The 13,716-nt window shown below is 38.5% G+C and overlaps 2 protein-coding genes across 2 annotated transcripts in view; one reads left to right on the forward strand and one right to left on the reverse strand.

Moving 5' to 3' along the window:
- Nucleotides 1–6,266, forward strand: part of LOC144454005 (uncharacterized) — a 10,470-nt gene extending 4,204 nt beyond the window's left edge. The window contains exon 5 of the mRNA XM_078145399.1: nucleotides 950–6,266. Within this exon, the coding sequence (XP_078001525.1) occupies nucleotides 950–5,751 (4,802 nt within the window). The 3' untranslated portion in view covers nucleotides 5,752–6,266. The remainder of the gene's footprint in view (nucleotides 1–949) is intronic.
- Nucleotides 6,267–6,715: 449 nt separating this feature from the next.
- On the reverse strand, nucleotides 6,716–13,354 carry LOC144432990 (uncharacterized). The gene is made up of 6 exons (XM_078121303.1): nucleotides 13,213–13,354; nucleotides 10,341–10,518; nucleotides 10,031–10,174; nucleotides 9,158–9,484; nucleotides 8,447–8,603; nucleotides 6,716–6,845 (listed from the first exon to the last, which is right to left on the reverse strand). Exons 1-6 carry the CDS (start codon nucleotides 13,330–13,332, stop codon nucleotides 6,716–6,718), a joined length of 1,056 nt encoding a protein of 351 aa, XP_077977429.1. The 5' UTR covers nucleotides 13,333–13,354.
- Between the last annotated feature and the right edge of the window lie 362 nt (nucleotides 13,355–13,716).

The raw sequence follows: 13,716 nt of genomic DNA on the forward strand, positions 1-13,716 counted from the left end.
ATTTATGCCTCCTGAAAAAGCCCATCTAAATTAACATATACAATGTAATGTGTATGTAGTTACAATTAGATAAAAAAAAAAACCTTTATGCTGTATCAAAATACTTTAAATAAATCAGGGATTCAAAGAAGCCATATAGGCCTATATCAGAACATTATCATCATCGCTATAGTAAACAGAGATGCGGGCCGATTCCAATATTCTGAAGTCACGCATGCGTAAACAACGCGTGACGTCACATCCCTGAAGAAGACCTACCGACTCAGGTTGAAAGCGAGGATTTATCCAAGTATTTTTGAGCAGTATACAGTTTCGATTGATTAATAATGAAATAAATGTCAAAACAAATATTATAATCAGGCTATTCATAGTCAAAAGGTCAAAGCAATCCAATGGAACATTATCAATTGCACATTAAAAAAATTGTTTCAGAATTTATTGATGAATATCAAAATAATGTCTAAAAAAGAAATTAATTTCTACTGTATTGTTGTATTGCTTGTTGTCGTACATAAGTAGGTCTTTCTTTATTCTGTCGAAGAAAAGACGAGTTACATAAGGGGCCTTGTCTCTATGAGTCGAAGAGTAGTAGTAACAAATACCTTCAATGATCATTCTATGAGGGTGTTTTTAGAAGAGAGAATAATACAATATATGCAAATTTAACATAGGAAATAGAGAGAAAATAATGATGATTATTTCGAACGTTTTGACCCATATCGCCAGAGGCGCAGTGGTGACGTTCACTGACCCAGGTATAAAATTAATCTACATTTTCTGTTCGAAAGTCTACAACTCGACTTGCTTTAAATAACCATATTTGTTGTATATTTACAGGGAAGGGCCATAGACACAGGTATAAAATCCATATTTTCTATTTGAATGTCTACAATTTGACTTGCGTATGGTGTAAATAACAACATTCCGGGTTTTCTTTGTATTTTTACAGCAAAGTGCCACGGAGTGGACTTTCTTACTGAGGAATATGTGAATAGACCAAAAGAAATACAAACACTGGTCGATCTCATATCAAACGCTGGATCTACACCTGTTGGAATTATAGATGAAAAGGGATTCAAAAATGGTCACAGGGGTGAGCATGCAGCTCGGGGTGCTAGTCCCAGCAACGGCAATGACACTTTTATCCACAAGGCAAAACCTATAGGAATTAATGGACTTGGTGGCATTGGGAAAACCACCATAAGCAAGGCCCTCGCTCAAAAGATGTGTAAAGATTATAAGATGGAAGTTGTGTGGCTAACATTTTCACAGACACCAGATATACTAAAGATGTTTAATACATTGCATTTTTACTTAACAGGACAGAGAGAAAACTTTCCTGACGAAAAATCAGGACAGGAATGGTTGCGGGAATATTCTAGGGTGAGGCGAATTTTGCTGATATTAGATGACGTCTGGGGTGAGAAAGATGTCATCCCTTTCAATGTGCTAGGACCCAACTGTAGGCTTCTCATAACAACTCGCATTGAAACAGTTCTCACCTTCAATAAAGCAAAGTTCTACACACTTGGAGGTGTTGAACTCACCCAGTCGAGGGAGATGTTTCTAAAGTATGCTAATATCAGTGAAGAAGAGGTGCGAGAATTTAATCTTGAAAAGATAGTCACAGATTTTCAGATTGTTTTGAAAAAGCTACCTCTGGCCATTGCAGTCATAGGATCTGCACTGAGAAAAATGGGCAAGGCGTCAGATCTGCAACGAAAATGGGGAAACACCTTGAAGTGCTTACAAGAGCGAAATACATTCTGGGAACGAAGAGGCTCCAGACTGAAGACAGAAGATTACTCATACTCACTATATGGAGCTTTTGATATCAGCTTCCATTTCCTTGGAAATGATACTAACTCTTGTATTGCCAAAGGCCAATGTTCAGATTTACAAAGGAAATTCCTGGACTTTGCTCTTTTCCCGGAGGACATCGCAATTCCTGCAGATGTTTTGACAAAGATATGGACTTCACAGGAATACGTTAACACTGATGATGACGAAATTGATCTGGAAATGCAATTGCAATTAGAGGACGATTTGGCATCCCTTAAACAATCTTGTCTAATCAGCACCACAGAGACATCTAAATATGATAGCGAGTGTTATAAAGTTCATGATCTTGTATTACAGTATGCAATCAGAAAATTTGAGAAAATATTCGGTAAAAATAAATTGCAAGAAAGGCATAGATTCCTACTTAGCTGCTACAAAGATACACTCAAATCTGACATTGGAATTGTTTCACCATCAGAACCTTGCAGGAAATCTATGAACGACAACAGACCATACTGTTCTGGTGTTTCCTCAGAAACACCTAGTGATGACAATGGGAAATTTGGATGGTGGTATGTTGAAAATGATGGATATCTCTATAAGTACCTTTTGCACCATCTGTTGAGTGCTGGCATGGAACAAGACGCGAGTCATTTATTGATCAACTACAAATGGATAAGGAAGAAGCTGGAAATGACCGATATAGCAGCAGTGATGTCAGATTATGACATTTATTTCAGTCACCTCCAATCACTGAAAGCCGAGGCTAAGCTCAGTATTCAGTTGGTGTATAAAGCTCTGACCCTGACAGCACGCACCATAGCAAAGGATACAGACCAACTTCCATTGCAAATGTTGGCCTCACTGATAGATATTCACGACCAAGAAGTACACCGTTTCCTACTACAAATAAAGAATGAACTCAAGACGTCCAGCAAACCAGCACTTATACCTCTAAAGGGATGCTTGACTCAACCAGGTGGTGCTTTGAAGCGATCTATAGTTGGCAATAGAGCGATGGTCCTATCACTTGCTTTCACTCATGACAACAAGAGGATAGTAGCAGGTCTTGGAACAGGAGAATACAGAAACGCACGTGTTCTTGTCATTGATATAGACTCTGGCAGAGAAACTGTATTGGGCAATGAAGTAGATCACCACAAAGGTCTTGTGTTTGGTCTCACAATTCACCCACACGATCATTTTGTCATCAGTGCATCTTTCGACATGACATTGAAAATATGGCCCTTGGATGACAAATCTGAAATCATGACAACATTGGAAGGTCATAACAATAATGTATATTGTGTTGCATTGTCTAAAAATGGAACATTTGCAATATCTGGTTCCAAAGACAAGACACTGAAGAAATGGAACCTCAAGACGAAGACATGTTGCCTCACAATGATAGGACACAGGGGCATTGTGAGGGATGTTTGTATTACAAAAGCGGACGAAGGAGTCATTTCAGGATCAGAGGATGGGACAGTGAAGACATGGAGCCTGGAAACTGGTGACATGCTTCAAAGCATTGATTCCAAAATGAGACGAGTATTTCAGCTAGTTCTTACACTTGATGACCAACATGTAATCGTGGTTGGTGCTAGTAAATCATCAAGAGTCATTGATCTCAGAACAGGAAATCTAACACACAAATCAGAAGATCACTCATCTGAGCTACTTTCCTGTTGCCTGTTACAGGATGGATCCCAACTCTTCACTGGAGGTGCTGATGGCAGTATCAATGCATGTACATGGCTTTCAAGTGATGGAGGATACAAACAGAAACTACAAGGCCATACAGATAAAGTAAGGGCAATCACAGTGTCTCATGATGGATCAATGATAGCATCTGGTTCCGAGGACTGTTCAGTGAGGATATGGGACTCGAATTTGGTCAACACAATGCTTTCTGATCGTACAGGCCATAGTGCCACAGTCAGTGCATTTGCAGTAACAGATGATGGCAATCTGGCTCTGTCAGCTTCTTATGACCTTGCCCTAATATTATGGGACCTTCAGAGCTACCAAGCTTTGCATACGTTTACTGGCCATACTGACAAGGTAAACTGTGTTGCTATATCACAGTCACCGACCCAACCCTTTGGGATATCTGGTTCAGTTGATTCGACAGTACGACTGTGGGATCTCATGAAAAGGGAGAGTTCTGGATGCCCATTATATGGTCATCGATATGGTGTTACATCACTCCATACCACTAAAGTTCAAGACAGACAGATTCTTTTATCTGGCTCTATGGATAATGTAATTATTTTATGGGACTTGAACAACCGTGTTCCCCTTTATAACCTTATCTCGGACAGTTACAATGTGCAGGACATTGTAACATCAGTGAAAATGGCAGAATTCAATGTAACCGCAACATTTCGAGAGTCTGTTTGCAAATGGACACTCAAAAGCAATATCTTTAGTCAATCAAATGTATTGCACCCAAGTGAAATACCAACCATTCCTTGCAAGAGTCCAATTGCACCATCATACATACATCGCTGCCCTGTTGTGGAAAGATTTGACACCAATGGATTCATCTTAGGATGGGATGAAATCAGCAGAATACGTTTCTGGCATTTAGATAACCAAATAGAGTCTAAAATAGCAAGTGGGCATGAAGATGAGGATCTGGTAACATCTCTCTACCTCACACCAGATGATGCAATTCTGCTATGTGGCAGCCAATCTGGCAACATCAACGTCATCGGTTTGCAGAGGACAGAAAGTCTCATGGGAAAGTTGAAGAAGCCTCTCAGCATTAACAGCAAAGTGACAGCAGTTTCCATGTTAGAAACCCAACCAAACGGAAGAGCATATGCAAGGGTGCTGTTTTTTGCAGGTTTTCAAAATGGTGAAATTTTACTCTGGGAAACAGAGGATAAGGAGGCAGTGTACAGATGTGGAAGGTCGCCTTTCATGAACAAGGACAAAAGTCCTATGGCGTTGGGAGAAGAAAAAGAATGCAATCCAACTATAGAGATAGAAGATCACAGGCAGATAACCATTATGTCTTCTGCCATCATGAATCTGATCAGTTATATTGAGAATGGAAAGGTTATGCTTCTGTCTAGTAGTGAAGAAGATTCATCCATTATCATCTGGAATGTTGATGATGGACAGTCACACAAGAAGCTTACTGGTCATACGCGGTGTGTGACATCTATCTGTATGGCTCAGAATGGACTTCTGTTGTCAGGGTCATTAGATGGTACAGTAAGATGCTGGGACACGAAGACAGGTGAATGTAGAGTAGATAGAAGTGAAAAGGGAGACTGTGATGGCATCTTGACTGTAACTCTGACTCCAGATAGAAAGCAATATGTAGTCGGCTCCATGGCAGATACGTTGGATATACATGGTCTCTATAATGGTGATTTTGTCAAGACCATTAAGTTGGGATCAAAATTCAACTTGAATCGAGTGGCAGTGTTTTCGGACGGAGTAAGGATCAACTGTTGCTATGGTGATTATTCTGCAGAGGGATATAATAATGACACAGGTGAATTAGAAGCGTCTATGACAGGACACCAAAGCCATTGGGGTAGTGTGACCACTAGCTTCGGAGATGATATGATCCTGTCAACGAGTGAGCATTGTGCGTTGAAAGTATGGAGTCATCAATCAGGAAATATCAATGGATATCTTGGTAGACGCAGTGATGTTGGCTACAACTTGTCAGTGACAGCAGACAATAATGACGGCCACAGTCGTAAAATCACAGCTGTTAAAGTTTACCAAAATAAGTTCATCTTGACCGGGTCGTATGATAATAGTCTGAAGATTTGGAAAGCTGACGTCTCCACAACACAACAGTTTACTGCCCGTCTATTGGCCACGTTTTATTTGGAGCATACCATAACTGCCATCGATGTGACCAATAGTCATACAGTTTGTGTTGGCCTTCTAAATGGACAGACATGTTTTCTAAAATTACACAACGTTATTGAGAAAAATTAAAATCTTGCAATGTTTGTCAATAGCATAATGCCAGTTGCATGTCATGTGACCCTGTACATGTCAAATAGAGATAATTTTAGATTGAGCTATTATTTTAGTGATGGCTCGATGACAATCCAGTCTTCAAAGTTGTTGGCAAGGAAACAGCAAGCAAACTGACACTATTCACAATGTATACTTCTACGCTTCTGAATAGACATGCATATGTTACGTATGCAGTCGATTTAAGCATGTCATATCACCCTAGTGTATTTATGATCACAGTATGTATTTTAAGCATATATATGTCCACAGTATGATCACAGTATGTATTTTAAGCATATATATGTCCAATGTTCTGCACATTGTAGTCTTGTAATTTATAGCAATATGACCGCATTGTGTATTTGCACTGGTTGCTATAGTGCATGGCAACCAGTGCCTATATCATGGCAGTCGCCGTGTATGATTCACGGTCAGGGAATAGTTTTATTGTACATGTGCAATTATCTTATAAAATATTTAATGTTTAATATTTTCCGTCTCATTTTCAAAATTGTGTCATTTGTACACATTTGACAATGAAACTAATAAATGGAATGAATTTAATACAGCAAGGAAGAGTGTGTATTATCTTTGATCATCTTTATATTATCTTATTAGTCCTCGGTGTAAACCAGGGGATCTAAGTACACTTGACAATGGCGAATCTTGAAGAAAAGCAAATGAATAGTAATAATTCAGAAGATTAATAGTATGATTGACAGTATGAATACATCATTTGAAGATATTAATACATAATTTGACGAGATGACCTTTGACCTTGATTACGCGCCATCGGTAGGATTCACAATATCAACGCTGCAGGTAGAGTTAATACTGTTTTTCACACCTAATGTTTCATCCTTATTCAAAGTTGGCCTTTAAGAAAACACTTTATTCATACATGTCAATTTTCTTGACTTGTATGTAATAAGCACTTGTTTTACTTTTTAGATAACTTATTTGTGGCAATGGATTTTTTCACCATTCTCTGTGCTTGTAAATAGGTAACATCTTGTTCTTCTTCAACCTCATACATGTCATCCTCAGGTGATGCCATCTCCACTCTTGCACTTGCAGGTGCACCGTACATGACAGCATCAAAACCATTACACATTCCCTGGCATACTTTTTCTTCTTCTTCTTCTTCTTCTTCTTCTTCTTCTTCTTCTTCTTCTTCTGGTTCACTGCTCCGACTAAACAGTCCTAGGAAGCCTCCCTTTTTAGATTTTCTTGCTTTGGATTTTGCATATCCGAGTTGTGGTGGTGGTGGTGGTGGTGGTGGTGGTGGTGGTGGTGGTGGTGGTGACGATGATGATGCCCTGTATACAACAACCATCACAGTACATATATTTACTTAATATCACCAATTGGTAATAGTAGTGAGTACATGTATATACCAACCTAACAGCATGTATGCTCACACTTGATGCACTTCCACATATCAGCATGTTTGCACTCACACAGTATCACATTTAATTTGTACACATGTATTAGCGCACATACACTAGGCATAATAGCCCATTTGTTCACACTTCATAGCATATTTGAAAACATTTCATTGGACAAGAAAGATCAGGGAGGGTATCAAAATCAGACACTACAATCCCCGAGATCAACAGAGATGGGGACATCATTCAAACAAACTAACATGTACAATCAGTTGGTTGATCATACTGCCATCTAGCGGTTAGCTGTAACTATTGGAAATTAATTGTCTATCTGATGAGGATCATCGACCAGGACAAATCGAAATCTCAGTGCTAAAAGGTTGAACTGCTTGTGCATTGATAACCTATGTAAATCATGTAATAGGACATTAGTACATACCCAATAGCACATTTTCACACACCCCCCCCAAAAAACAACAACAACACATTTTCACTCCTAATTTTCTGGGTTCTGAATTGTCGGTATACATCTGGATTGGAATCCCACACAACATACTTTGATCTTCTAAATCTATATGGAAAATAAGGTACCTGTCTTTTCCTGAACTTCACAATAAGGAGACTTAGAAAAAAGTATCCAAAAGGGAGAACAACACATTAAACATGTTGTTACCCCACGGGGGCTGTACCAGTGCCCAGCTCTGGTAGGGGTGAGTGGCCAATACACAGCCAACCCCAGACCCCATTTTAGACTCATTTTGAACAAAAACCAATACCCCATTTTAGACCCATTTTGTCCAAAACAAAATACTCCATTTTAGACCATTACAGGATTTTAGAAGATCAAGAAAATGGTGGATGGCAAAATGTAATAATTGTTCTTGTATTTTTCCCTCAGGAGGCAACACTTTAGAGGCAATTGGTAGTAAAGTTATGATTTGGTAAAGGAAAATGGAGCAAATTTTAGACTGACCATTATTGAAAACATTATAGAGTGGACCCCATTTTACACTCCGGCTCAAAAACACACACCCCATTTTGGACCAAAGGGTGAGAAAACACACCCGAAAGGGTGGCACATATACGTATAGTCTAATAAGGTGAGTAACCCCACCCCCTTCCCTCCCCTCGGGTAGTTACTAGGATAACTAGATGTAGTCAAGGCATCAGAGTAGAGATACGTAATGTATCTATATGTTACAATACTTCTTAGTTGGATTAAAAGCACTCAGAAGCTCAAGATTAGTACATTTTGTGTTGTATATACACGCATATATACTCACAGACTTCCATAACATGCACTGGCAGCTCTTGGAGGTTCACAGTTCCTGTAGTCCAATTTAACTGCACCCATAGTTTTGTGTGAGGAAAATCTCATGGCAGTGTTTGACACAACAGGTAACTCTGCCTTATTCATCGTCAACTGCTTTGACTTGACACCTACATACAGGAAAGACAGAACAACAGCATTTGAGTTCAAATTATATATATGAAAAATTGTACACATTGAAAAATCAGGACAAGTCATTTCAGTTTAGACAAATGATAGAAAGGCTCCAGACTATACCAGCATCAAGTTGCTCCCTACCTTTCTATATCCACGTCGTTGTATTCTTGGTCATGCAACTTGCTTTATTTTCACTCCTAAATAGTTTCTCCACAACAGGTGTATTGTTATTTACCTCAGATTCTCTTTACTCTATAATTAATAAATGTCCATTTTTGTAATACATTGGATGCATAATTTCATTGTTTTCCTTGGCTTTGATCAAAATAGCATTTTACAAAGCTAACTTTTTGAGTCATCATATTTTCACGCCTTCGTTACAATTTTGATCCACGGACAATGCTGTCTATCAAGATTTCAACATTGTGAAATGCGACTGGATTTTTGTTATTCAAACCTTGCCAAGCCACATTCAAACAGTACCCCCAGTGGCCAGAATAGACCAATCTTTTGTTTTTCCAATATGGTGACTTGTACATGTACTGACCTTTCTTGGCTAGTCTTGACATGACATTTGAGGTCATAACAGCTTCATCTACATCTCCTGCTGATTGAAACTCTGCTAAAACTTCCTCGTTGACTTCTTCCATCAGTCGTTGTAATGATATTTCCTCCTGGGCCCCTCCAATAATAACTTGTGACAGTAATTTGGCATTTCTAAGAGGTACATACTGACCACCTGTCATGTGAGCTATAGCCATAAAGAAGTCTCTGTAGGGAGTAATACTTGGTTCACAACCAACCATGTACATAGTTACTCCTTTCTCTGCCAGCTGGTTGCCAACTTGTATCGGGTCTATGCCGTCAGGGCAACCTAGGAAAGACATACAAATACATGTAAGAAGACTGTATAATGGGAAACATGTGTAACTACTGGGGTATGTGCTAAGTTTAATCTTTCTTTTCCTTTATTTGGGGGTGGGGTGGGGGTGGGGGTGGGGGTGGGGGTGGGTGGAGGGTATTGTATTGTAGGGTATTTGAAGAAAAGAAATCGATTCTGATAACAAACATTGATTTTTGAAGTAGGGAACATCCACAATAAATACTATAACATCAAAAGAATATTTCATAGGCATGCTACTGGTAAACTGTTGGCAGTGTGCCTCTAAAGGTCACCCCCACCCGAACAAAATGTCCGAGTCAATCAAGGAGGCCCTGTGAATTGCTCCAAGTTAGCTCAGTGCATTATGCATAGTGCCCTCTGTGTCGAAATACTACATTTTCACTGAATCTAATGAATTCGCCACACGTCAATGATGGGTCAATTTGGCGTAGAGTGAGCACTGATAGAAGCAGACAGGAATTACGTGATATGAAAGATCATCACTAATAATTAAGTTACCAAGTATAATTTACTTACCGTTAGGAAAGCCGTCTCCTTGGTCACTAAGTCCATGTGGTGGGGCATCAGCAATAAAGACACATATCTTTGTAGCTTCATCTCTCCAACTTAACTTAAGAACTTGATGTAAGGCATCGGCTACAGCCTCTGGTTTATCACCACCTGTTGATGCATAACAACATTTTTTTTCGACAAGGTGTGAAAATGTACCAGTCACTTAAAATTGAAGGTTTATGTACAAATGTTTTTGGAAAATAAAGAATGAAAGAAAACACATGTCAGAAGCTCCCCTCCCTCAACACCTGCTGACCTTTGACCTGATACATACCTCCTTGTGCTGAGGCACCATCTAGCCATGTCTTCATAGTACTAACAGATTGTGTGAAGTCATGTACTCTTGTAACAAACGTACTGTCTTGAGGTAGATGATCACGATATTCAACTAGAGCAAGGTGAATGTCAGATTTCTCACGTGATACAATCTCTTCTACAATGCTTCGAATACTCTAGAAATGAACAAGAAATGAGTGATGATTTGTTAATTGCCTTATTTCTGTCTATAAAAGTGAGACTCAATAAATAAATTCAGTAATAAATTTAAATAGGAAGTTGATGTTGATGACGCCCATGACTGGGAGGAAAGATATATAGTTGCTAAAGAACCTAGATTCCAAAAACGTAATTTTATCTCTATAAACAAAACTATAGAAACATAAAGTGCCATTCATCAATTACTGTTAAATACGTCTATTGAAAATCAAGACTTGTCGTCGATTTGAAAAAAACAACAACTATTGTCTGTATTAAAAGATGTACCCCGTTATACTGTGTAGTGTGGGACAATGGAGGAGGTACAAAACTAATCAAATTACAGAGGGGGGAAATTAACTTGTATCATGAGTCGTCCCTCTACATACATGTATTTCCTAGTCATGTACTAGTCTGAGGTACGAAATGAAGGGGTGCCCTCACACATCGGTCAACCCCTTTCACGTTTGTATTGATCTGTGCCCTTTGTAGCATATATTTGCAACCAGATCTGGTTGGATCCAATCAACACAGTTACGTGATAAAAGGCAAAATTAAAATGACCATGGGGTCAGATCATAGTAGGCAGGTTGAAGGTGGAGCAACACAACACGACATATCGTCAGTCTCGCCCTGCAGTACACAACCTTTGCGGGATATTAACGTATTATAAATAGATTTGCCATATCTTTCCGTCAAAATGTTTTGAAGGAAAGATAAATATGTCACTGCACCACCCCTACATTCACTGGTAAGTACACATATATAGATGATGATCAATAAAAACATGGTTTTTTTTTGTAAAGTGACAGTACATATTGTATTACTGCTGTAATTTTGTTTGCATAATTGTAATTATTAACTGAGGAATCAATGAATCATACTTTAGTGACGAAACAAGTTGCCCTAGCTGTTTTTATTCATTGAATTAATGTTTATGATTGAAATGGTGTGTGTTCATATATGTATTTAAGAAATTCTACTTTGGTAACCACACCAGAAAAAAGGACAGCCATATGAAGTACATTAGTTAGACCATCAGGTATCTCGTTACGCAATTGAGCGTCAACATCTAATGTGAACAAACAGAGCTTGGCAAACTGATTCAGCCATCTAATGATTGCAAAGTTATGCTTTAAGACCTCCTAAATTCTGATATAACTTTATTGTCTCATTCTGTTGTATGTATGTATGTATGTATGTATGTATGTATGTATGTATGTATGTATGTATGTATGTATGTATGTATAAATTTTAGATTAATTCAGCTAATTGTAAAATACAATATTAGAAATGGAGTTAATATAATTGTAAACCTAGCGGTTTCAGTAAGTTTCAAAATAGGGAGAGAACTGAAACAGTATGGGGAGAAGTGCACGCTATGTGTGTACGCGCCTGCTATACAAGCCCGGTGTGGGGAGGGGGTGTTGCTCTCCTACGGTAAGAGCTGTTTGAAAAATGAACACCATTCGGAGGCCATTTAGAGCCCCATTCAGAAATAAAACACAATGTAGTTATATCATAAAAGTATCACTAATTTTAGGGTTTCAAAAGTTTAAATCATTTCAAGTCATATTGACACAAATAATAATAAAATGATCAAGTAGAAAGTGAGAAAATTTGGGAAATCATGCACAGTGGAGGTCAGTTACCATTTAGAGATACAAATTCATTAAATCATTTGAAGGTGTGTCTCTGTTGGCTATGTTTGTGTGCAATTCAACATGTTCAGGTCAATGGAGGCACAGATTTTAGAGTCAGTCCATCCAGTAAATTTCAATGTATTTCATTTCTTATGTGTTACGTGTACAGCTACACATGCAGGTTTTTATACCACATAATGACACAATGCTACTCCTGGCCTGCAATATATAAGTCATTTCTAACAAAACTGTTGCTTAAAAGGTGCAATGTTATGACTCCATGTCATATGCATGGGATGTATCAAGAGACACAGAGTTTATGTTATATTTGAACGTATATTTATAGCCATTGTTTATGGTTTCTTGTATGCACATACATTTGTTGTATGGAAATTTAAGTACAGCAGGATGGTTCATGATTTCGTTCTGTTGTTGAAAATAAAGTGACCCCCCCCCCCCCCCAATTCACTTTGCAAAAAAGGATGACCCCTCTTTTTTGCGTCCCAAATTAAGGTGCCGGCCGTAAAAACTGATCGCTCCCTCAGTTCGGTTTTGACAAGTGAATTCAAATATATCGCTCGTACATATATTTCGTTCACTGGTCAAAGCCTCTTGGTAGACTTTCCCCAGGGTGTGGTTTATTGCTTAAACATAATGTAGTGCAAATTACCAAAACACACCCATACGGCTAGGCTTATATATTTGCACTGCACAACTAAAAGCCTATTACAATAATATCAGCTGAGATAAGACATGTTGGAGCATCACAAACATTGTCACAAACCATATCTCTGGTATTTATTTGCCAGAAGCATGAAAATATATATGCAAGCTGGACATGGAGTTAAGTATACAGTATCATCACACAAGGAGTGACAACTTTAAACTTCGGTTCAGTGGTGGATAAAATGTACACTATAGAGTTGGGTGAATTTTATCTTCTCAAAACGTGACGAGAAGCAAATATGTTAGACGAAATCTTGATAAATAAGAGATTGTGCATTTCACTTCCTGGTTATAAAATCTCACCTGTTGTGCGGTTCGTATGTAACTGCCCATACTACCAGTACAATCCATAGCAAAGGCTAGGTCCAAGATAGAAGAATCGTGTTTAGCCAATTCCGGCTGTGCTACCTTGTCAACCTCCATATTAAATGCTTGTCTTCGTACAACAACTTGGACTGAGATAACTCACAAAAACGCTATAAGATATCGGATCTAGCCCTATATTTCACTTTCTTTTAACGACTTCACAACCTCAACTTGTACATATAATGTAAGTAAGTCTTCTGCGTTTAATACTTGTCCCAATACGTATTCGCAGCACTTGCTCCTGTTATTATGCACACAGTTCAGTGTTGTCTGAATAATACCTGCAATCACGAATGTCACTCTCTTTAAATGATCTCCGACAGAAAATGCTGATATGTCACAAATGATGTCATCTGAGACACGACGTGTGTGTGTTGATAAAAAGAACAGCCACCACCTGGATATTTTTAGCATATGACGTCAGCGTCTATTTATCATTGA

This window comes from Glandiceps talaboti, chromosome 3 (assembly GCF_964340395.1).
Source record: "Glandiceps talaboti chromosome 3, keGlaTala1.1, whole genome shotgun sequence".
Taxonomy (NCBI): domain Eukaryota; kingdom Metazoa; phylum Hemichordata; class Enteropneusta; family Spengelidae; genus Glandiceps; species Glandiceps talaboti.